General features: G+C 53.3%; 1 protein-coding gene across 3 annotated transcripts; it reads left to right on the top strand.

Annotated features, from left to right (window-relative positions):
- Positions 1-102: 102 nt before the first annotated feature.
- On the top strand, positions 103-17,486 carry CHAF1B (chromatin assembly factor 1 subunit B). 3 transcript variants are annotated; one of them, XM_004762140.3, is made up of 14 exons: positions 103-215; positions 934-1,127; positions 1,583-1,715; positions 3,219-3,336; positions 3,964-4,067; positions 6,100-6,196; positions 7,505-7,589; positions 9,223-9,316; positions 11,234-11,303; positions 11,401-11,492; positions 13,388-13,550; positions 14,713-15,087; positions 15,887-15,981; positions 16,723-17,486. In XM_004762140.3, the coding sequence occupies exons 2-14, from the start codon at positions 1,002-1,004 to the stop codon at positions 16,812-16,814; spliced, it is 1,644 nt and encodes a 547-aa protein (XP_004762197.2). In that variant the 5' UTR covers positions 103-215; positions 934-1,001; the 3' UTR covers positions 16,815-17,486. The 3 variants fall into 3 exon arrangements, with proteins under 3 accessions (XP_004762197.2, XP_004762196.2, XP_044940453.1); XM_004762139.3 differs by having other exon boundaries at positions 13,385-13,550; XM_045084518.1 differs by lacking the exons at positions 11,234-11,303; positions 11,401-11,492.
- Positions 17,487-20,483: the final 2,997 nt, after the last annotated feature.

The following is a 20,483-nucleotide window of genomic DNA, read 5'->3' as shown; positions in this document are numbered from 1 at the left end:
GGACTCAGCACCTCTGGACCCCTCCGCCCGGAGGAGGGGCGGAGCGCCACGCAAACCCCGCCTACACGAAGGCGGGACGAGCAGAGTCCCACCCGCAATGAGGCGGGGCGTCGCGGGCAGTCCCGCCCCTCGGGAGGCGGGGCCTGCGGCGCGCGGGAAGAAGCGCAAGCGGTGGCGGGAGCCGGCGGAGCGGTGGACTGACCGTGTTCCTGCAGGTACTGCTTCCCCGGCGCTGGCTCCCGCGTCCCCACTGTCTCCCTGCAGGGCGGGACGGAGGCGCAAGGATCTCGCTGAGGCCGGGCCGCGGGGTCCCGGCATAGCCCCGGAATGGCGTGCATTCGGGCGGCCGGTCCCCGCGCCGACCCCGTGCGGCCTCCTCCCGGCCGGGCCTGGTTTCGGCTTTCCGGCCGAGCGCCCCGTCCCTTGCGGCCTGGGAACGGGGGCGGGTCCCCTCTGGCCCCCTGGCCTTGGTTCACTCCTTCGGGCGACCCCGTCCTCCTGGTGGCCCCGCCTCTGGGAGGTGGTTATCCCCCCTCCCGCGCGGCCCCCTTTCCCAGTAGGTCCCCTCCCCCAGGCGGCCTCCCCCGGGCGGCCCCTGGCCCCGGGACAGCCGCTCGCCCGAGCTACCCCGGCCCCCGGCTCTCCGGGAGCGCCCCCCAACCCCCACTAAGCGGGGGCGGTCGCGCAGCGGGGCCCGGCCCCTTGATTTCCTCTGCCCATTTTGCTTTTCCGGACACAGCCGTGAAAGAAGCCCAGCGGCCTCGGCTCAGGGAAGCATTTTAGGGGCACTTGCAGGGTGTTTCGAGAGAGGTCAGCATGGACATCCTTTCCCGGTACAGCGTGCATCTTTCAGGAGCAGGACTCCTGGCTCCTGATGAGCGTTCAGGACACCTTGCCTGCTCTGATACTCAGTTCATTACCAACGATTTTCAGCTTTCCTCTGTCTTTGGGAAAAGAGCGGCGCCGGAGGAATTTGTTTTGCTCCTTCAAGACTCTGGAGGATGAAAGTCATTACTTGCGAAATAGCCTGGCACAACAAGGAGCCGGTGTACAGCCTGGACTTCCAGCCCGGCGCGGCGGGCAGGATCCACAGACTGGCGTCGGCGGGCGTGGACACCGCGGTCAGGGTAAACCGGGGGGGGGGGGCGCAGAGACGGGCTGCGGGGGCGCAGAGACGGGCTGCGGGGGCCGCCTTCTCCAGTCTTTCCTGGAATACCAGTGTCCGCACACTCAGACTGTTGGGTCATCTAGCCCCGAGACAGAGCTTCTCAGGGCCTTGACTGAACCAGAAAAGTAAAAGAAAGCTTTGCTCCTGGGGTGTGTTTCCTACTTTGATCGGCTCCATGCTCCTTATTTTAAAATAAGCCAGTTTCTGTTGGGGAGCAGTTTGCCCTAGAAAGAGGTAGGAGGGAGGGCCGCAGGCAATGGGACTGTTAGTTTGTTTCAGAAAGAAGTTCATTGGATGTATCAAGAGAAAAACCATTTTCTTCCTGATAATTAGCCTAGTCTTGTGTTTAGGAAGCACAGTATGGTAGGTGCTCGTTTGTATGTTTCCCTGAACAAATGTGTTGGTTACCGTCAGACCTGGAAGGTGGCGAAAGGACCCGATGGAAAGGCCATTGTTGAATTTTTGTCCAACCTCACTCGCCATACCAAAGCGGTCAATGTTGTGCGGTTTTCTCCAAATGGGGAAATTTTAGCATCAGGAGGAGACGGTGAGTATGAGTATTATCCTTCAAAATTCCTTAGAAACCAGATACCTTTGTGTCTCATGTTCGTGAGCTCTGAGCTAGGGATGCTTTTCAATTTTAGAGGTCACTTGACCTCTCAATCCGTCATTTAGATAGTTTATAAAAAACCTTCTGAGGAGCATGAGAGGATGGGGGATAGCAAGCTTAACCTGAGAAGAATTGGTTGTAAATGCACCCCTCCCCCCAGCGATACCCCCTCACCCCTTTCCATTGGTAGAGACGAGTAGGAAGGCGCTTACCCATTTACCACGTTCCAGTGCAGCTGTCCCGGCCTTGTTTGATTGCTGGTTTAGTATCCGAGTGATCACATTCTCTCCCACGTCGCTTATAATTAATTAATTCACTTGGGGGAGTAGTGTCTGAATGGCCCTCTAAATTATGTTTGCTTGGTGAAAGCAGATTGATTCCTATTTTCTGCTTGTACTTAAATAGCGTAAAACTGCTACAAAAAAAGTAAATCTCTTTACCATGCTTTGACACCAGAAGAGTCTAGGAGTTACTAGGAAATATAAAACACATTGCAGGTTTTATTTGCCGAAGGAGCAAAGAGATCGGGTGAAGTTCAGTGCCATGATGTCCAGGGCGTGTGTGCGCAGAGGGAAAGGTGGAAAGTAGGGAGCGCCCCCGGGGGGCGCCCCCTCTCAGGCCGTCTGCTGAGAGGTTGCACAGGGCAGCCCTTGTTTTGCCCAGTCCTTTCGCCTTGGAGGCCCAGAAGCCTGCTGTTGGCAGTAGAGAGTGTCCACCTGCCAATGTCAAGGCCGATCTCGCCCTCCGGCTCCCAGAATTCCTCACTTGTGCCCATACTGCCGGCTCAGTGACTGGCACTCAGAGGGAAGGCGAGTGGTGCTCAGATTTGTGTGGTGAGTTGGGGGCAGAGCTCAGGGAGTCAGAGCACCCAGACAATGGATGACCTCGCGCTGAGGTATCTGATGCTCTTATGAGTAGCTAATGTGTCCACTTGTCCCCGCGGGGTAGGCATTGTGTTCTAAGTGTTTTCTGCGTATTAACTCATTTAATCCTGGAGACAGCCCTAGGAGGTAGGTATGCTGTTACCCCATTTTGCAGGTGAGGTAACTGAGGAGTCAGGACGCTAAGTCTGCTGAAGCTTACGCAGCTGGGAGCAATTTGCCGATCCTTGCTTGGTGGTTCTTTGTTTTTCATTATTCGGCCATTCCTAGGCAGTGCCTTAGGATTTGTTAACCTAGTCGGCTGCTTTGCAGTGTTTTCCTGGCCTGGGGACCCTTCTGTTGCACATGACGTTGGATAGCTCTGACCTGGTAGGAGTTTGATTTTGGAGTTTTAGATCAGAAGACAAACCTGTTTTTCCTATCCAGAGTCTTAGAAGGCGCTCGCGGTGACTGTAGTAGCTATTGAACAACATAAATAAGGTTTAATGTCCTGAAAGCCCTGCACTGAAGGAGCATGCCTGAAGCGTGGCTTGTCTTACCTGAATCGCTCGCTGCACAGATGCTGTCATTCTGCTGTGGAAGGTGAACGACAACAAGGAGCCGGAGCAGCTCGCCTTTCAGGACGAGGACGAGGCTCAGCTGAATAAGGAGAACTGGACTGTCGTGAAAACCCTCCGGTAACTGGGGTGCGGGGGCGCCCACCGGAGTGGTTTACCCAACTGCTCCGAATGCATTTAGCTCACATGCATTTTTTTTTTTTCTTAATTAAAAAATTTTTTTTTCTTAAGTGGGCTCTGTGCCCATCGTGAGGCTTGAACTCACAACTCTGAGATCAAGAGTTGCATGCTTGACTGAGCCGTCAGGTGCCCAGCATTTTGACTTAGAAACATGATTAAAATGGATCTTTCTTTCTTTCTTACAAGAGGGTTGACAGGGAGAGGGCAGAGGAAGAGAGAATTTCAAGCAGGCTCCACAACGGCCGTGGAGCCAGCGCGGAGCCCCATCTCACAACCCTGAGATCGTGACCTAAGCCCAAACCAAGAGTTGGACGCTTCACTGACTGGGTCACTCAGGCGCCCCCACATGGGCTTTATTTCTGCTCTAAAATATTCATTAGTCAGACTGAACCAGTTACAAAGCTGTAACTACCCCTGAAGATAGCAGACCCTAGCTGCAGCTGATCTAGTTCCAGTGGAGATTTCTAAAATCCTAATGCATGGTCTGTGAGTGTGCCTGTAAGTTTTTGATGGTCTGTCTCTCATTGAGATTTGCCTTTTCCCTTCCTTTTCCTCTTTGGACTCCAGGGGCCACTTAGAAGATGTGTACGATATCTGCTGGGCAGCCGACGGGAATTTGATGGCTTCTGCCTCTGTGGATAACACGGCCATCATATGGGACGTCGGTAAAGGTAGCGGACGCGTTTCTGTTATTGTCAGGGGAAGGAATCTTGTAAGTGGCTAAAAGGTCTAATCTGCTTTATCTGTTTTTATTATTATTATTTTTTAAAGATTTTATTTGAGAGAGAGAAGGCATGGAGGCAGAGGCAGACAGAGAAGCAGACTCCCTGCTGAGCTGTGAGTCCAGTGTAGGGTTTGATCCCAGGACCCCAGGATCGAGATCTGAGCCCAAGGCAAACACTTAACTGACTGAGCCACCCTGGCGCCCATAACCTGCTTGATCTTAAAGGCAAGAGTAGAGTTTCTGAGTGAACTAAAATGGGTGGCTGGCTCAGCAGGATGGGCGCCTGTGTCATGGACCCAACTTAGTTTCAGGGTCCCCGTCCAAGTGTAGGAGGCCTGGCCGTGGTGCCAGAGTGAGGTCTGTCCCACATGCGTGGGGTTATGGACATGTTGGGGGCAGGGCTCACCTTCGTGGAACTCAGGGTCTTGGGCAGTGTAGCCCGTCGTTGCCATCGATGGGCACTGAAGGCGCCATGTTGGGAAAGGTAGGACCAGGTGTCTGTCTGAGAGCGAGGACGGCCGAGGACACCTCGCTCATTTATGGAATCTGTTCTCTAGTTGGGGAGATGGTAGACGTGTGAGAAGTTACAAAATTGGCCAAAAGTGAGTTGCCAGAAGCCAGTTAGTGCCTAACACATGACCGTTTTTGCCTTCGGCAGACGGTTACTCAAACTTGATGTTTCCTTGCTGCCTTGTACTGTGCTCCCGGATGGTGCTCCCACAGCCGCGAGCATTGGGAGGGAGTCAGGCTGGAGAAGGCGCCCCCTGGGCCTCTGGATTATCCACTCTGTGACAGTCTGTCTGTTGGAGGCCTGCCGGCCAGCCAGACCTCTCTGTCTTGCCCCACCTCTGTTAGTTCCTGCTCAGTCTCCAACCTCGGCAATATGGACGGCCAGTGTCCCCGTCGTCTTCTCTTCTCACCAGGCCATTGATGGGGTTAATTTCAGCGTCTGTGTGGACAGTCCACCCAGCAACCCCCTGAAGCCGCTTGTAATGACCTTGGAAGTGTTTTTGTTTTTGCTTTGAATGGCCAGGGTTTGTGCCTTCCTTCTCCTTATTTATTTATTTATCTATTTATTTATTTATTTATTTGACAGAGAGAGAGATCACAAGTAGGCAGAGAAGCAGGCAGAGAGAGAGGGAGAAGCAGGCTCCCCGCTGAGCAGAGAGCCTGAGGTGGGACTCGATCCCAGGACCCTGAGATCATGACCTGAGCCGAAGGCAGCAGCTTAACCCACTGAGCCAGCCAGGCGCCCCCTTCCTCCTCCTCTTATCCGGGTAGCCCCTGCGCTCTGCTGGTTTAATCTTTCCACAGAGTCCCCTTCCCATCCCTGCTTTTTGCTCGGGCCCTCGCCTCCGGCCTGCCGTCACCTCCTAACCAGGGTACGGTGAACCCTGTGAACCTCGGTTTCGTCTTGATCGTGCACGTTACTTCCCAGCTGAGCGTTCTCTCGGCCGCATCTTGAATTCGCAGAACCTTTTCTTTCCTTGCCCGCAAGGGTTGCAGTCACATACCTCCTGTCCTCCCTGTGTTGCCATCTTGGCCAGGGACATGACCCTGTAGCATTCTCCCTTACTTATTAATAGCTCCATGTGCCTAAGCGGCCCTCCCCTCCCGCCGTGGATCTGCTCACAGTAGCTGCTCCTTCAGGAGCCGCCCCCTTGTCGTGCCCGACCCAGACAGCTGAACTTGGCTTGTCCCCTTCTTGACCCTTGCTGCTGCCCCGGCTGCTGTCCCTCTGTGTCCCATGCGGCCCGTCACTGGGTGTGTCTCTCCCCCAATGCTGCGGGCTCCTTGGGAGTGTGGGCCGTGTGAGGTCTTCTTTGTCTCCTCAGAGGCGACACAGCGCGGGGGGCGGAGGTCGTCCGGAACCACCCGTGGGATGATGGAGTGGGATGAAGGGCGTCGTGCTTAAACTGTAGTTGACTCGGCTTGTGCGCGAGTACGTTTCCGTAATGCTGTTGTGTGCCTTTATGCAGGACAAAAGATCTCCATCTTTAATGAACATAAAAGTTACGTCCAAGGGGTAACCTGGGACCCCTTGGGTCAGTATGTTGCTACCCTGAGCTGTGACAGGTACGTTCATGTTTGGCAAGTTGTCTTCTTTGTTGACTTAAATTTTCCGCAGTGTTTTCAACCCCACTTACTCAATAATAAGGCAGAGTCAAGGTTTGCTTCATCCATCCATGTTCTTGATTTCTTATAAAGTATTTGGTTTTAATGTTATTCTTAAACCATAACAAGACATTGGAAACTAATTAGGGTCAGTGCCTTATACATAGTGCTTAGTAACTCTTTATCGAATGGGTGAATGAATGCATAGAGAGCTTTGAATTACATATGAATTTCATGGGCAACTTTTAAAGAAAAAGTGTTTTATGTAAATATGATATGCAAGAAGGGGTACCTAATGATGGGGTTCAATGTTTCTTCTTTTCTTTTTTTAAGATTTTCTCTTTAAGTAATCCCTACACCCACCACAGGTCTCAAACTCACAGTCCCCAAGATCAAGTCATGTGCTCCACCGACTGAGCCAGCCAGACACCCCTGTTTCATTTTCTGATTATAGTTTACTGCAGTGATTTTAATGACTCCACTTAAATTAATGGAAACATAGAATATTTTGTCTTTTTTGAAAGGAGGTTTTGTTGCTATGTTTACTGGTGTCCTGCATTTAGTTGTGTTCTTGGAACAAAGAACATCCGAGGTGCTGGATATATTACTCCTTGGTCAAGATAGCCCTTTTGAGTTTTTATCCAACTACTTTTATTTGTTTTATTTATTTTCTATTTTTTAATTAACATATAGTCTATTATTAGCCCCAGGGGTACAGGTACCCAACTACTTTTAATCATAACACCTTTGATTCCAGATGGCCCAGCAATGTGGAAGAGTTAGGAGAGGCCAGGAAAAGGAAGCACTTTGATATTGTATGCGCATTTATTTTCTGATCTTGGTGTTTTCTTCATTATGGGAATAATATGGATTAGCAACAGCCAAATTTATATGCTGGTGTTTCCCTCACTCGTGCAAATCCCTGAGGGCAAGACCGTTTGAAACAAATGTCACTGTAGTCCCACAAATCGCTACTGGGCCGAATGTCCGGAGCCTGAAGGGGACAGGCCTAAAGTACGTCTTACTTGACCACGTTGAAACATTCGATAAAAAAAGTTATGACCTAGTTCCTTACTGCATTCGTGACCGGCCTCAGGGGGTTCGCTTCCGCCACAGTGAGTTAATGTGGGACAGTGTGACGACTGGTGCTGTAGGTGGTCTTGCAGACTGACGTTGTTTAACTGGCCTTCAGTTTTGACACTGGATCGCTTCTATGCCAAACACGTCCTTCGCTAGAAGAGATCAGTCAGAATCTTCTTCTTTCTTCAGGATCCTGAGGGTATACAGCACCCAGAAGAAACGTGTGGCTTTTAATGTCTCAAAAATGCTGTCTGGAATAGGGGCGGAAGGCGAGGTACAATCTGTTCGTCCTACCTGAGCGGGGCTTCAGTTGAGGTGGGGGGTCCCGAGCTCCTCCGCGTTTTATGGCTAAACCACTGGTCTCGGGCCCCCGATGCTTGAACTGCCTTGTACTTTCTCGGATCTGGTCAAGGCTCAGTTAGGCCACTGGGCTGGACTGCATGGAACTGGGGACATCCGGGGGCCGGGGGAGAGCTGCCGATGATTGACAGAGGTGTTCAGCCCTGGCTCAGTGTGGAGTCACCTGGAAGCATTAAGAAATAATGGGTGCCCGTCCCCTTCCCCCAGATGTGATTCGCTTGGCTTGAGGTTGGCAGGTCCCCTATGGGATCCTGAGGTGTATTGAGGGTCAAGAGCTCTTGACCTAGGGGGACCCTGAACTATGCACTATGCAACAGGAAGGCAGGGGTGTCGAGTGTCTGTCCGGTAGGGGGGGCCCTATGCCGTCCTGGCCGGTATGGAGAGAGTGTTGCTGGGGGACAGTGGTCCTGTGAGCCAGTGGTCCTGGAGGAATAAGGCTACAGACGCAGGCACTTCAGGCAAAAGGAAGGAGGTTGGTCACTGGAACAAAACAGGGACGTGGTATGAATCCTGTCCTCAGGCAGCCGACCACGGCCGGATGGGCCATGACTGGTGACACAGCAGAGCTCCCCTACCGTGAGGAGGGACATGCTGGGTCTTTGGGTCCTGGAGACCCAAACGCTTAGTGTTTATCAAGTGTCAGTGAGTCCGAGCGAAAACCGACCCACAGGTGTTCGAGACACATTCGGAAAGATAGGTTACCAGTGTAGCGGCTGGCGATTTTCTCCATACGAAGTGTTCATTAAGTTGGAAATTCTGAGTGGGCACACAGAACAGAGGGCCCCTGGTTGTCGTCTTGCATTCCTCCCTCCCCTGTCTCATTCTCCAAACCACTGCTGACCGTGTGCTGTGTTCTCAGAGAGGCTTTTAAAACAACAACTGTAGAGCTGCACGCATGCGCGCGCGCATGCACGCCCGCTCATATACGCACATGTAGACCCATGTACACACACAGATTTCCTTTATTTTTTAAGATTTTATTTATTTGAGGGGGGAGGGGCAGACAGAGGGGGGAAGCAGGCTCCCTGCTGAACAGAGAGCCCCACGCAGGATTCGATCCCAGGACTCTGAGATCGTGACCTGAGCTGAAGGCAGATACTTAACCGGCTGAGCCATCCAGGCGCCCCGACACACACAGCTCTCCTTAATGCAAATGCGTGGTTAGTGTTCACGAGACCCTTGCAGTTTGTTTTTTTATTTTTTTAAGATTTATTTATTTTAGAGAGAGAGAGAGTGGGGGTGGGGGCAGAGGGAGAGAATCTCAAACAGACTTACTGCTTACTGCGAAGCCTGATGATGGGGCTCGATCCCCGACCCCTGAGATCATGATTTGAGCCAAAATCAAAAGTTGGACACTTAACTGACTGAGCCACCCAGGGGCCCCTACTCCTGTAGTCTTGAGTGGTTATTTGATTTGTAATATATTTCATATTTTATTATGTGACTAATAAATGATACTATATAAAATTAAGAAAAAGAAAAACCACCTGATAAGCCTTTTTTGTGAATGTAAGACTTGGATTAGTGTTTCAACTTGTGTGCCACAGGCGAGAAGTTACCGGATGTTTCATGATGACAGCATGAAGTCATTCTTTCGTCGACTGAGTTTTACTCCTGATGGATCTTTGCTCCTCACACCAGGTGGGTTTCACAAGCTTTTTTTTGGTTTGTTTTTAAAGATTTTATTTAGCTATTTAGAGAGAGCATGAGTGGGGGAAAGGGCAGAGGGAGAGAGAGAATCCCAAGCAGACTCTGCCTTGAGTATGGAGCCTGTCACAGGCTCAATGTCGTGATCCTGAGATCATCATCTGAACCAAAGTCAAGAGTCGGACACTTAACCGACTGAGCCACAGGTGCCCCAAGAACAGTTTTAGAAGTATGAAAAATAATAGTACTTGAGCAGGTGTTTGCCTGAGTGAAGTCCCGCATTGGGCTCCCTGCTCAGCGGGAAGCCTGCTTCTCCCTCTCCCACTCCCCCTGCTTGTGTTCCCTCTCCCTGTGTCTCTCTCTGTCAATTAAATAAAATCTTAAAAGAAATAAAAGGTGAACATGTAGGAGAACATCCTAGGAATCGGGACGGTTTTGATGGCACTTGGACTGGGCAACCTTTGTACAGCAAAGACCCTGTAAGCAAATCAGTCGACAAATAACAGAACTGGAAAATTCTGTTTACAGTCAGGAAAGAGCTTATGTACATCACATACAGTGGCTCTTTCAAATTGAGAAAAAAGAAAAACCCAAAAGAAAGAAAATGAGTGAAAGATACAAAAAGGAAAATTTATGCATTCAGCATACACGGGATAATGTTCAGACGCTCAGTGACAGAAAAACAGAAATTAAAGTGACACACAGCTAGGTATCTCTTTATTATTTTCACACTAGAAAAAAGTGAAAATACCTGCTGCTAATGGGCAAGCAGAACGTGGGTATTGCTGGTGGGACTGTGAATGGTCACAGCCCTTTCAGGAAACAGTCTGGTCACCATCACATGCGTGTCCTCGTCAGCCCGTCTGCCCCTCATCTTAGCCTCAGTCTGCAAGAACTGAAACCTAGTATGACAGAGTCTATTTTCGACCGTGTCTGTTGTTTCTATCTCTGGACCAACTGTCCTGATTAACGAGACGGGTGAATGAGCTACGGTGTTCTCACCACCGTGAATGTCAGGCAGCTAGTAAAAAGGTGCCTGACCCCGGGTTCGTGCTGGCGAGTGGTCGGCGGAGCAGAGCAGCGGCAGGTTAGGAGGAGACAAGACCCCGATTCTGTGAGCTGCACTGAAAACCCCAGTGGGGGAAGAGAAAGACAGTTGAGTCGTAACTGGTGGTCGTGGTTGCGCGAGCGTGGAGGGAAGGCGGAAAAGCTCCACGGCTGGTTCAGATGGGCTGGGCGGGGAGGGCGGGACCAGGGCTGGCAGGGCCTCTGCCTGCACCGTGGGGATGGAGTGGTCGCAGGCGAGATGTCTTGTGTGTGGGTATCAAGAAAGAGGTGTCCAAGGGCAGCTGTGGTCAGCGGTCCTCGCTGCCTGGGGCTGGCCTTGTCTTAAGGACATCCTGGGGTGCGTGTGGAGGAGCTCCAGCGTGGGCTGTCCCCAGAGCAAGGTCAGCTGCTGCAGGGGGCCGAGGCTGTAGCAGAGGCCTGGGTCCCCCGGCAGCCTCCTGGCCCCCCCAGGCAGGTGGGAAGGAGCAGAGCAGACACAGGCCGCCAGGCTCAAACCCGGGGACAGAGCTGGGGGATCTCGAGAGAGCGCTTCTCCGGGAGGAAGTGGCCGGTCTCCCTGCGGGACATCTTCATAGCCAGGGGCCCCTGCTCTGCTCTTCCTGCCCAGGCCTGAAGCCGCCCTGGCTGGGTGGGCCGCTCACGGAAGGGGACAGGCGGGTAGAGCCTGGAGTAAGCGCCAAGCCCAGACTGGGACTGTTCGTATTTGTCCTCAGTCACAGAAGCATTGTCCGGGGCAGACAGCTTAGCTGGGGCAAATATTTCACAAGCCAGGGATGGATGCTCCCGAGTTTCTGTGCTTCGGTCTTATAAAACCTCGCCTCTTCTCCCTCCCTGCTTCCCCAGCTGGATGTGTGGAGTCTGGCGAAAACGTAACAAATACGACTTATGTTTTCTCCAGGAAAAATCTTAAAAGGTATGTAGTTGAAGATATTGTTGACCTGTTGACCCTTTCTTTTTGCTCCTGGCGAGTAATGGTGCCCTTTCTAAAAAGGTCATGACCCACTTTCCAGGCCTATCGCGCATCTTCCGTGTCCTGGCAAAGCGACGCTTGCTGTCCGCTGCTGTCCCGTCTACTTTGAGCTGAGGCCCGTGGCGGAACAAGGTATGCTAGAGGCACAGCGGTAGTGTTATGGGTCGTGATTTTTTTTTTTCTTAAAGATTTTATTTATTTATTTGACAGCGAGGAGGGAACACAAGCGGCGGGAGTGGGAGAGGGAGAAGCAGGCTTCCCGTTGAGCAGGGAGCCCGATGCGGGGCTCGATCCCAGGACCCTGGGATCATGACCTGAGCTGAAGGCAGACGCTTAACGACTGAGCCACGCAGGTGCCCTGTGATTTGGCTTTATCTTGTGGGGAAACGTACGTGGGTTTGATTCAGTCTGGTTACTCGGGAGGACTGGAGCAAAGCCCAGTGTTCTCAGAATGTGTGTCTGTTTTTTGCATCGTCCCGAATACACTTTCTTCACTTAAACATTAAAGGAAGAAGAGTACTCGTATTTTTCTGCTGAAGCAGTCGAATGTCGTTCATCCATTTCCTATGCAGTGAAATTATGTTTGAACTGGATTTTTGTGGTTTTTTTTTTAAGTTTTTTTCCCCTCCATGTACACATAGAAATCTTGTTCGTGGCTTTAACCAGTCAGATCACAATGGGCCTTGGTGGGGTTATCCGCAGGTTTCTCATGCTGGGGGTTCCTTGAGCTCTTAGATCTTTGGGTTTATAGTTTTCACCAAGTTTGAGGAATTTCAACCACGTTTTTCTGTCCTGCCCTGTCCTCTCCACTGGGTCCATCTACACGTGTGTTAGGTCAGACTGCCTGGGGGTCAGGCTGCCTGTTTTTCTCCCTCTCGGCGTCACTGTTTTCTGTGTCACAAACCCCACGTCTCCACTTAGCGTGCTCCATCTTTCCTCTTGCTTCTCGAACACGCAGAATACGGTGTCCGTAGTGACTCTAGTGACTCTCAGTGTCTTTGCGTACAGAGGATCGGCTTTGATTTCCCCCTTCGTTGTGGGTCATATTTTCTTCTTTGCGGGCCTGGTAATTCTCTATTAGACGCCAGACATTGTGAACTGTACCTTCGTGGATGCCGGATGTATTTTTACAAATATTCTTGAGCTTTATTCTGGGATGCGGTGAAGTTACTTGGAAACATTGAGCTACTTCTCTTCGTTAGACCAGACCCCAGTGGCCTTTGGTCTACAGCTAATTGCCCCACGACTGGCCTGACGTGTGCTCACCAGAGCCCCATGAGCTAGGTTTTCCACCCTGGCTGGAGGGGGCTCCGGGAATGGCTTTCCTGTGGTTCTTGCTCGGTCCTGGGGTGGTTTCCTCACATGCTCACGCCCATCCGTGCTTGGCTGGAGACAGAGAAGGCCCCTTCGAGCCGGCCGCCCCGGTCTCCCGCTCCCAGCTCCCACCTGTCGGCTCAGGCTGGCTGCTGTGGGCTGCTTCTCTCTACCTTTTCTGGGACCAGAAGCTCCAGGTGGTAAACTGAGGCAGATGGAGGTCTTCCTCTTCACTTCCCGTCCCTCAGGGATCAGTGTCCTTCAGTGCCTGGCGGTTGAGGTCTGGAAGGCGGTCATGTGGTGTAATCTGCCTGGTGTTGGTTGCTCCAGGTTGGGGGTAAATCAGGTCCCTGTTCCCGGCCAGAAGCGGCTGTTTTTAACTCTTCGATTCTTGATGTGAATGCGTGTAACCAACTGAAGGACCATTCACAGAATGTTTCTCGGTGACCCTTATTTTTCCTTCTCCAAAAGCGGGCCCTCAGCCTGCCCTGTTTCATTCCCACATCTGGTCCTGGCCTTTCGAACCTCCTTTGGGGCCTCCGACTCTCGGGTCAGGACACGGTGTCCTCGCCGGTTCCTGTGTGGTTCTCTTCAGACCCGGGCTTCAGTGAAATGGCGCTGTTAATGTCCCTGGAGAGAGGGCTTTGGAGGAATGCGTTTGCATTTGCTCCTTGTTTCCTGTCCTTTGTCCCCAACCCCCCCACCCCCAGCAGACGGACCCTCGCAGGAGCCGGGCGTGGAGCTGGTGCGCCTGCCTTACCGCTTGGTGTTCGCTGTGGCTTCGGAGGACTCAGTGCTCCTGTACGACACCCAGCAGCCCTTCCCATTCGGCTACGTGTCTAACATACATTATCACACCCTGAGCGACGTGTCCTGGTGAGTGGCCGGCGGGGAGGGGGTGTGCGGTGTGGTGCCCTGGAGTGGACCCTGGGGTCGGGAGCATTTCAGCACTAGAGCTGGCTTTTTGGGCCCATATTTACCAATTTCTTCTTTTTAAGATTTTATTTATTTGAAGGCCACCTGGGGTGGCTCAGATAGTTGAGCATCAGCCTTTGGCTCAGGTCATGATCTCGGGGTTCTGGGATTGAGTCCCCATTCCTGGCTCAGTGGGGAGTCTGCTTCTCCCTCTCCCTCTGCTGCTCCCCCTGCTTGCTCTGTCTCTCTCTCAAATAGCATCTTTAAAAATAAAAATTTAAAATTAAGATTTGAGGAAGAGATTGTGTGCATGCACAAGCAGACGGGAAAGAGAGAGAGAATCTCCAGCAGGTTCCCAGCTGAACACAGAGCCCAATAAGGGGCACGATCCCAGGATCCCGATATCATGCCCTGAGCTGGAACCAAGAGTTAACTGACTCTTAGTTTGTTAACTTAGTTAACTGACTAAGCCACCCAGGCACCCCTACCAATACCTTTTAAAAGGAATCAACATTAAAAGGAAAGCCATTTCTACTTTGCTATAATACCATTTCCTAGTGTAAGAGTAACATCTGAATGAAGCCATTCCGATGTGTTGGGGATTCCTCTAATTCTCAGACTGAGGGGAGGCCCCGTGGGGTCCCTGGTTGTTGGGGACTTGCCAGGCCCTCCTGGCAGGAAGCCCGTACCTGCGAGCTCCTGTCCCCCAGAACCGTGGTTATCCGTGCTGTCAGTGTGCCTTCCGCTGAGGTCCTCTGCGCCCCCAGGTTCCCTGGTTTACCCCCCCACCTGCTCATGCCGGCTCCGCCGGGCCTGCCCTCCACCATCTCCTTCTTGCTCTTTATAACCTTTTTCCTTCTTTTCCTTCTTGGGTGGGGGTGGAGAAAGGTCCCTGCACCTTCCTTTGGGTGACTCTGGTGACAGTCCTGAGGTGTCGCAGTGCCTGAGAACGTTGAGCGGGGCAGGAGGGCAGGGTGGGCGTGAGGCGCACACAAACCCTCTCCTTTCACACGAAGCCTGTGAGTCCGTGAACTTGCATTTTCTAGTGATTAAAGAGAGCCTTGAGAGGGGCGCCTGGACTTTGGTACAGTTTCTAACCTTTTCTCCTGTTCGGGCAACCAAGGTCCAGTGACGGGGCCTTCCTGGCCATCTCCTCCACGGACGGCTACTGCTCCTTCGTGACGTTTGAGAAGGATGAACTGGGAATACCTTTGAAAGAGAAGCCGGTTCTAAGCGTGAGAACTCCCGACACAGCAAAGAAATCAAAAAGCCAGGGGTCTTCGCCAGGACCCAGGCTGGCTGAGGGGACCCCCACGGGCAGAATCCAAGACCCCAGCAGTCCCGGCACACCCCCGCCTCAGGTGAGACCATCTCCAGCCCCGGCCGCGCCTTCGGAGGAGAAGAAGAGCCTGCAGCCCAGCACTCAAAACCCGAGAGTGCCCCCGTCCCGGAGGGTCACTGTGAACACGCTGCAGGCCTGGAGTAAGACGACACCCCGGTAAGAGCTTCTGGCGGGGGACCAACTTGTCATGGCGGCCGAAAAACAAAATAGAAACCAGAAGGCCCCAACCTCGAAATGGGGACATCCCGTAAGGGCTTCCGATGCGGCCAGAGAGACTTCAGAACCGACCTGAGTGCCGCCCCCCTGCTTCCAGACCTCTGTCGTGTTCCCATTCCCACCTGTGAGGGGCTGCCCAGAGCCAGGTGCGCGACACACGGGCCGACTTGGCCGCAGCCCACTGCCCAGTTTTGGAACTTTCCCTAGTAGAAACCATGTCCGCTGGCCTTCCATATGCTGTGTGCATGGGTGTTCGTCATACCACTGGAGTGGGACAAAATCACAGGTTCCGAGACTTTTATTTTATTTTTTTAAAAAGATTTTATTTATTTATTTGACAGGCAGAGATCACAAGTAGGCAGAGAAGCAGGCAGAGAGAGGGAGAAGCAGGCTCCCTGGTGAGCAGAGAGCCCGATGCGGGGCTTGATCCCAGGACCCTGAGACCTTGACCTGAGCCAAAGGCAGCGGCTTAACCCCCTGAGCCACCCAGGCGCCTCAGGTTCTGAGACTTTTAGATGACAGTTACGGTTGGACTGTTGTCAATGTGATGATTGAACTTAGGAACGGAACACAGTCCTTAGTTACTCAATACATGGGCACATCAGCTTTTAGTGCCTTGTGTCATCTGGTCAGCTGGAAGTTTTAAATGTTTCCTTCAGGTAGTTTTGAGGTTTGTTGTCACAAATGATTCCTAGGACACTAATGAGCCTTGTGTCCCTTTACTGTGTTTTTAATGAAGGAGGATAAACTTGATACCCTTAAAGACAGATACCGCACCAGCTTCTGCACCAGCCAGTGTCATTGCCAGCCCTTCCACAGAGGACATTCAGTCAGGTGAGTGTCACTGTGACTGGTTTAATATAATTAAAGATCGAATACCTTCTTTTGTTCGCTTGGAAATGAACCACGTAGTTTAAGTCCTGAGAAAGCGGAGATGCCTCTTACCAGACCCGTCGTTCAGATGCCCTGGCCGCCTTGTCACACTCAGCAGGGCGCCCCCCTTCCCACGCAGCCACTCCCGGGAAATGAGTAGATGGCGGGTTTGGGGGGCGCTAACCTGCTGGGCTGGAGAATTCTTTGGTGTGGGGTCGTCCTCTGACTGTAGGCAGGCGGCACCCCTGGATGCCTGTACCCAGCCCCCTCCAACCCCCACCAACTTGGGACGTTCGTAAAGGTCACCAGACACTGCTCGCTGTTCCCTGAGAGGCGAGGTTGCCTCCCACTGAGAACCACTGGATCCTTCTCTTATATCTATATAGGCCCTTGCCAGGCAGTTCAGTTCTTGTCCGGGCACAAAATTTATTTTGTAAACATCACTTTTTTTCCCCCTAAGATTTAGTTATTTGAGAGAGAGCGCGAGCAAGTGTGTGGGGAGGGGCAGAGGGAGAGGGACCCTAAAGCAGACCCCGCCCTGAATGCGGGGCTCGATCTCAGCACCCTGGGCTCGCCGCCTGAACTGAAACCACGAGGCAGACGCTTGACCGACTGCGCCACCCGGGGGCTCTGTCCACATCAGCTCGTCATTTTAAACAAGCGTTCGCTTACTTGTCAACTTGTTGTTTGTTAACATTCCAGAGATGCCCGGAGACCCTCAGGGCAGCCCTCCGGACCTCAAGCGACCTCGACTTGGTGAGCGCGAAGGAAGTCCCCAGGGTCTGGACCCTTGATGAGACCTGCCTGGTGCTTGAGGCCTGCCAGGTCCGGGGCCCCCGTGTGCACAGTGCGGGTGGCCGGACTGGAGACACCGGAGACCCGCGGCATTAGGCGGAGCCTGACGGACACCCGGGAACTGACTTGTGTAACAGAAGGTACACAGAGACCAGTTTTCCTGCAGAACTGTTTGCTCTTGTATTCAAGATACATTTTTACCTCGGCATTGGGAACATTTTAATAGACTAAATCCTCTTTTTGATAAGTTTCTGAAGCTGGAACAGTTCACGTTATCTAGCGTGAAACCGTGAATCCTCCCTTGAAAATATGTGAAAGATGAGACACGACGCGGGCGGACTCCTCCTGACGCCGGAATGAGAAAGAGGAGAAAGGTGTTTGAGAGGGTTTATTCCGTCGAGCTGATCTTCTGTGTAGTCGATTTCTCGGAGGGAGTTTGCTAGTTTGCTTGCTGATTCTCGAGGTGGACTTGTTCTGGAAAGTTAGGAAGTGGGTCAGAGCTGGGATTCCGTGACCATCAGAAGGAAGCTGGTTGCTGTTCAAGCATATTTATTTCCTTGCCTTTTTTTCCCTTAGGGAGAGAACTGAGATTTCACTTTGGCTACAGCTTGGTATCCAAATAGATTGACTTTTCACATGGATTTTTCAGAGTAAAAGAACTTAGCAGTTTATGCCTCTGCCTTTGCTCCTTTGCTTTCCCCACCCGGGGGCCGTGGGTGCGTTCTCCCTTTCTGCGGGGAGTAAACCAGCGTTGTGGGCTGGGGGTGGGGGGCGCAGGGCTAGGGGGCGTGCAGGAGGCGCTGCCGATGCATCTCCTGGTCAAAATCTCAAAACGACAGACATGCCAAAACGCCCATCATTTTGGCGGAATGGCCACCGTGAGTCGTGTAGGTGGGGCTCCCCGACCCCAGATTCCTTTCCAGTCCGGGAGAGCTTGCAGGGAGCACCCACATCAGGTCTGACGGGAAGTGGCTGAGGAGCGGATCAATGTGGCCCCTTTGAACTCAGATCAGCAGCAGCAAAGGAAAGAATTGGAAAAAGGATCAATCTGGTGCTTAATCCATAACCTAGTTAAGCAGAGAAAGAGCTTGCCTCCCTTTCACGGGTACTCCCTGCACGGGGGTGGCCTAACAGGATGGGGGCACCGTCAGCGGTCTTGAAAGCTCCAGGTCATTCGGGGCCGCAGCCAAGACTGGGAAATCCTAAGGGAAAAGCTCTCCCCGGGTCTGGTCTCTTCTGGTGAAACCGTTTCCACCGACAGCTTTCTCTTGCTTATTCTCTGCGTCATCGCTGATGGGTAGCCGGAGACGTTCATGGGTGGGAGGTGCCCTCAGCTCTTCAGAGAAGAAAGATGTTACCTTTCCTGCGGCCGGAGTGAGGGGTTCTGTGGTCACCGATCCGTGGGCAGAGGCATGATCGTGGGTCCCGCGTTCTCGATGCCTGAACCTGCTTTCCTGGCCACGCTCCAGACTTGGCTGCACGTCTGTCTCTTGTGCAGCAACCATGGGGGGAGCAAGGGCACCTTCAGCCCGAAAAGTGCGTGTCTGGGCAGAACTAGTCTGTCAGCGGTCACTGAATATCAATTCCAGAATCGTCCATAAAAGCTGTTGGATCCGTGTCCCGAGCCAAAACAGTCTGCTTTCAGCCGAGCACTTACTGGGGACCCTTCTGCAACAGGAGCCCGGGGGGAGGGTCCGGCGGGGTCCCTTCACACAATGTCACCATGAGCACGGCTCCCCAGCAGGGGGTGTGCCACCCAATGGGGTGCCTGTTCCTTGTGGCCCACGGCAGCGACCCAGCCCACACCCTCGTGTCCGAAGCCACCTCAAGCGGGCTGTCCACCAGGGCAAAGAGACAAAGAGAGAACAAGCGCTGTCACCAGGGGCAGAGCGGTTGTCCCATCCAGTCCCCTTACTCGTTTTCGTCCCTCGCCGGGAGCACTCCCACCTGCGGGTTCACGGTGCTCAGGACCCTTCTGAGCAAAACAGCTGTCAGCGTCCACTTTAGCAAGTAGGTCCCGAGCCCTCGGCTCTGGCGGGGAGAGGACACCGGCCGAGCCTTCGCACCTGGGGCTTGAGAGCCGGCAAGCTCCCCTTGTCACCCTACTGTGGTTCAGCGCGTGGCCTGCCACCTGCTGTGCGCACACATCTCAGGGAGGCAGGCCTCGGACGACGACTTCACCAAAAGCAGTTTCTTGACGGCTTACAAGCTTTCACTTTGCCCACTGTGGCAGGGACCAGGGTGAAGAGAAGGCAGGACAACAGAGATGAGAAATCAAACAGGGTAAACAGGGTCTCATGGTGTCCCACATGTGGAAGGAACAGGTCCCTGCACTCCCACACGAGCTCTGGGGGCTGCCGGGGTCACTGTCCCCGCTGTCCCCTCGAAGGCTCTCCCAGCCATGCGGCCCCAACCCCTCCAGGGTGGTGGTCCCAGTCCTCGGAGCAGGCTTGGCCAGAGTGGCCCTGGATGTTGGTTTCAGCCCCGGGTGGCTTGTCCTAGAGGAGCGTGGCTCAGCAGATTGGGGCGGGAGCGGGTGAAGAACGTAACGTGAGGCTCCATGTCTCCGTCCGTCCGATCATTCTAGAAATGTTTATCCAACACCCGGGTACCAGAGCACACATTAGGGAACAAGAGAGAACCCTCCTCCTGGAGCTTACGTTCTGGCTGGAGGAGACCAGCAATGAAACAGGTCAGCCGTGTTAGGACTATGGGAAGAGGGAGAGGCAGGCGTTGGGAGGGCTGGGTGCGGGCGCTTGCCACGTGCGGCAGGACCGGCCCCTCTGAGGGGGGAGCAGCAAGCGGCTCAGGCGTCCCAGCTCTCCCAGGAGCAAGATCACCGCATCTCAGGGACAGGCTGGGTGCTTCGGGCTCCCCTGCACGCAGGCTCCTCCTGAGCGATGGGGACATGGCTCGGGTGGCCCAGCTCTGGTCCATGAGGACCACTGCCCCGTCGTCATTGGGGTCGGGAAGGCGCCTGCCACATTCCAGTGGCCACGAAAGCTTCCTCAGTCGGTAACTCGGTCTCTTCCTTCAGCTCAAAGCCAGAGGCATACCTCACACAGCCTTGTCTTCCATGTCCTGCTTTTAAGCAAATCCTGGAAGGTTTCGACCTCTGAGTTGTCAGAGGCGGTGGCCGCAGAAGGCATTTCCTTCAGCTCGGCCTCTGCACCCGAAGTCTTGCCTTCCTCAGCACAAACGAGCAGCTCGCAGAACAAAGTACTCTAACTTGGGTCCCCACAGTAATCCCGGTTTATTCCCTTGCATTTTAGCTCAGAGACTGCCCCGTCCAAAGCTGTGGTAACAGGTGCTTAGCGCTTGTGTGGGGTTCAGGACCTGGCCTCGTTTCTTAATGCCCCAGGTGACTTGATGTCTCCTTCTGTCACTGCGCATTAGCTGGGAAAGGCATTCCGAGGGTAACAACAAGAATTTGGAACATCTTGGGGTCTCCCCGCTCTGGGTCAGTGCCCCTGGCAGGTCCCTGGAGAAACGCGTGCCTGGGAGAAGGCGGTGCTGTCACCAGTCCCCCTAGACATTCTTTCCCGCACAGGTGCCTCTTCTGTCCCTGTCCCCACCTACCCGCCAAGGACAAGGAGCACCACTCCTTCCTGTCCCTGTGCCAGGTCACCTGTGGGGCTTTACAGACAAAACAAAACCCACTCAAATCT

Source organism: Mustela putorius, unplaced genomic scaffold (genome assembly GCF_011764305.1).
Source record: "Mustela putorius furo isolate JIRA1106 unplaced genomic scaffold, ASM1176430v1.1 tig00000765_pilon_pilon_pilon, whole genome shotgun sequence".
Taxonomy (NCBI): Eukaryota; Metazoa; Chordata; class Mammalia; order Carnivora; family Mustelidae; genus Mustela; species Mustela putorius.
This window is presented reverse-complemented; position numbering and strand designations above follow the sequence as displayed.

What these genes read in the sequence shown, in the direction of transcription:
- CHAF1B (XM_004762139.3), top strand. Translation starts at nt 1,002, where the DNA reads ATGAAAGTCATTACTTGCGAAATAGCCTGGCACAACAAGGAGCCGGTG. An exon ending in GCGTGGACACCGCGGTCAGG is followed by an intron (nt 1,128 to 1,582) that starts GTAAACCGGGGG and finishes GGTTACCGTCAG; the next exon opens with ACCTGGAAGGTGGCGAAAGG. An exon ending in CATATGGGACGTCGGTAAAG is followed by an intron (nt 4,068 to 6,099) that starts GTAGCGGACGCG and finishes GCCTTTATGCAG; the next exon opens with GACAAAAGATCTCCATCTTT.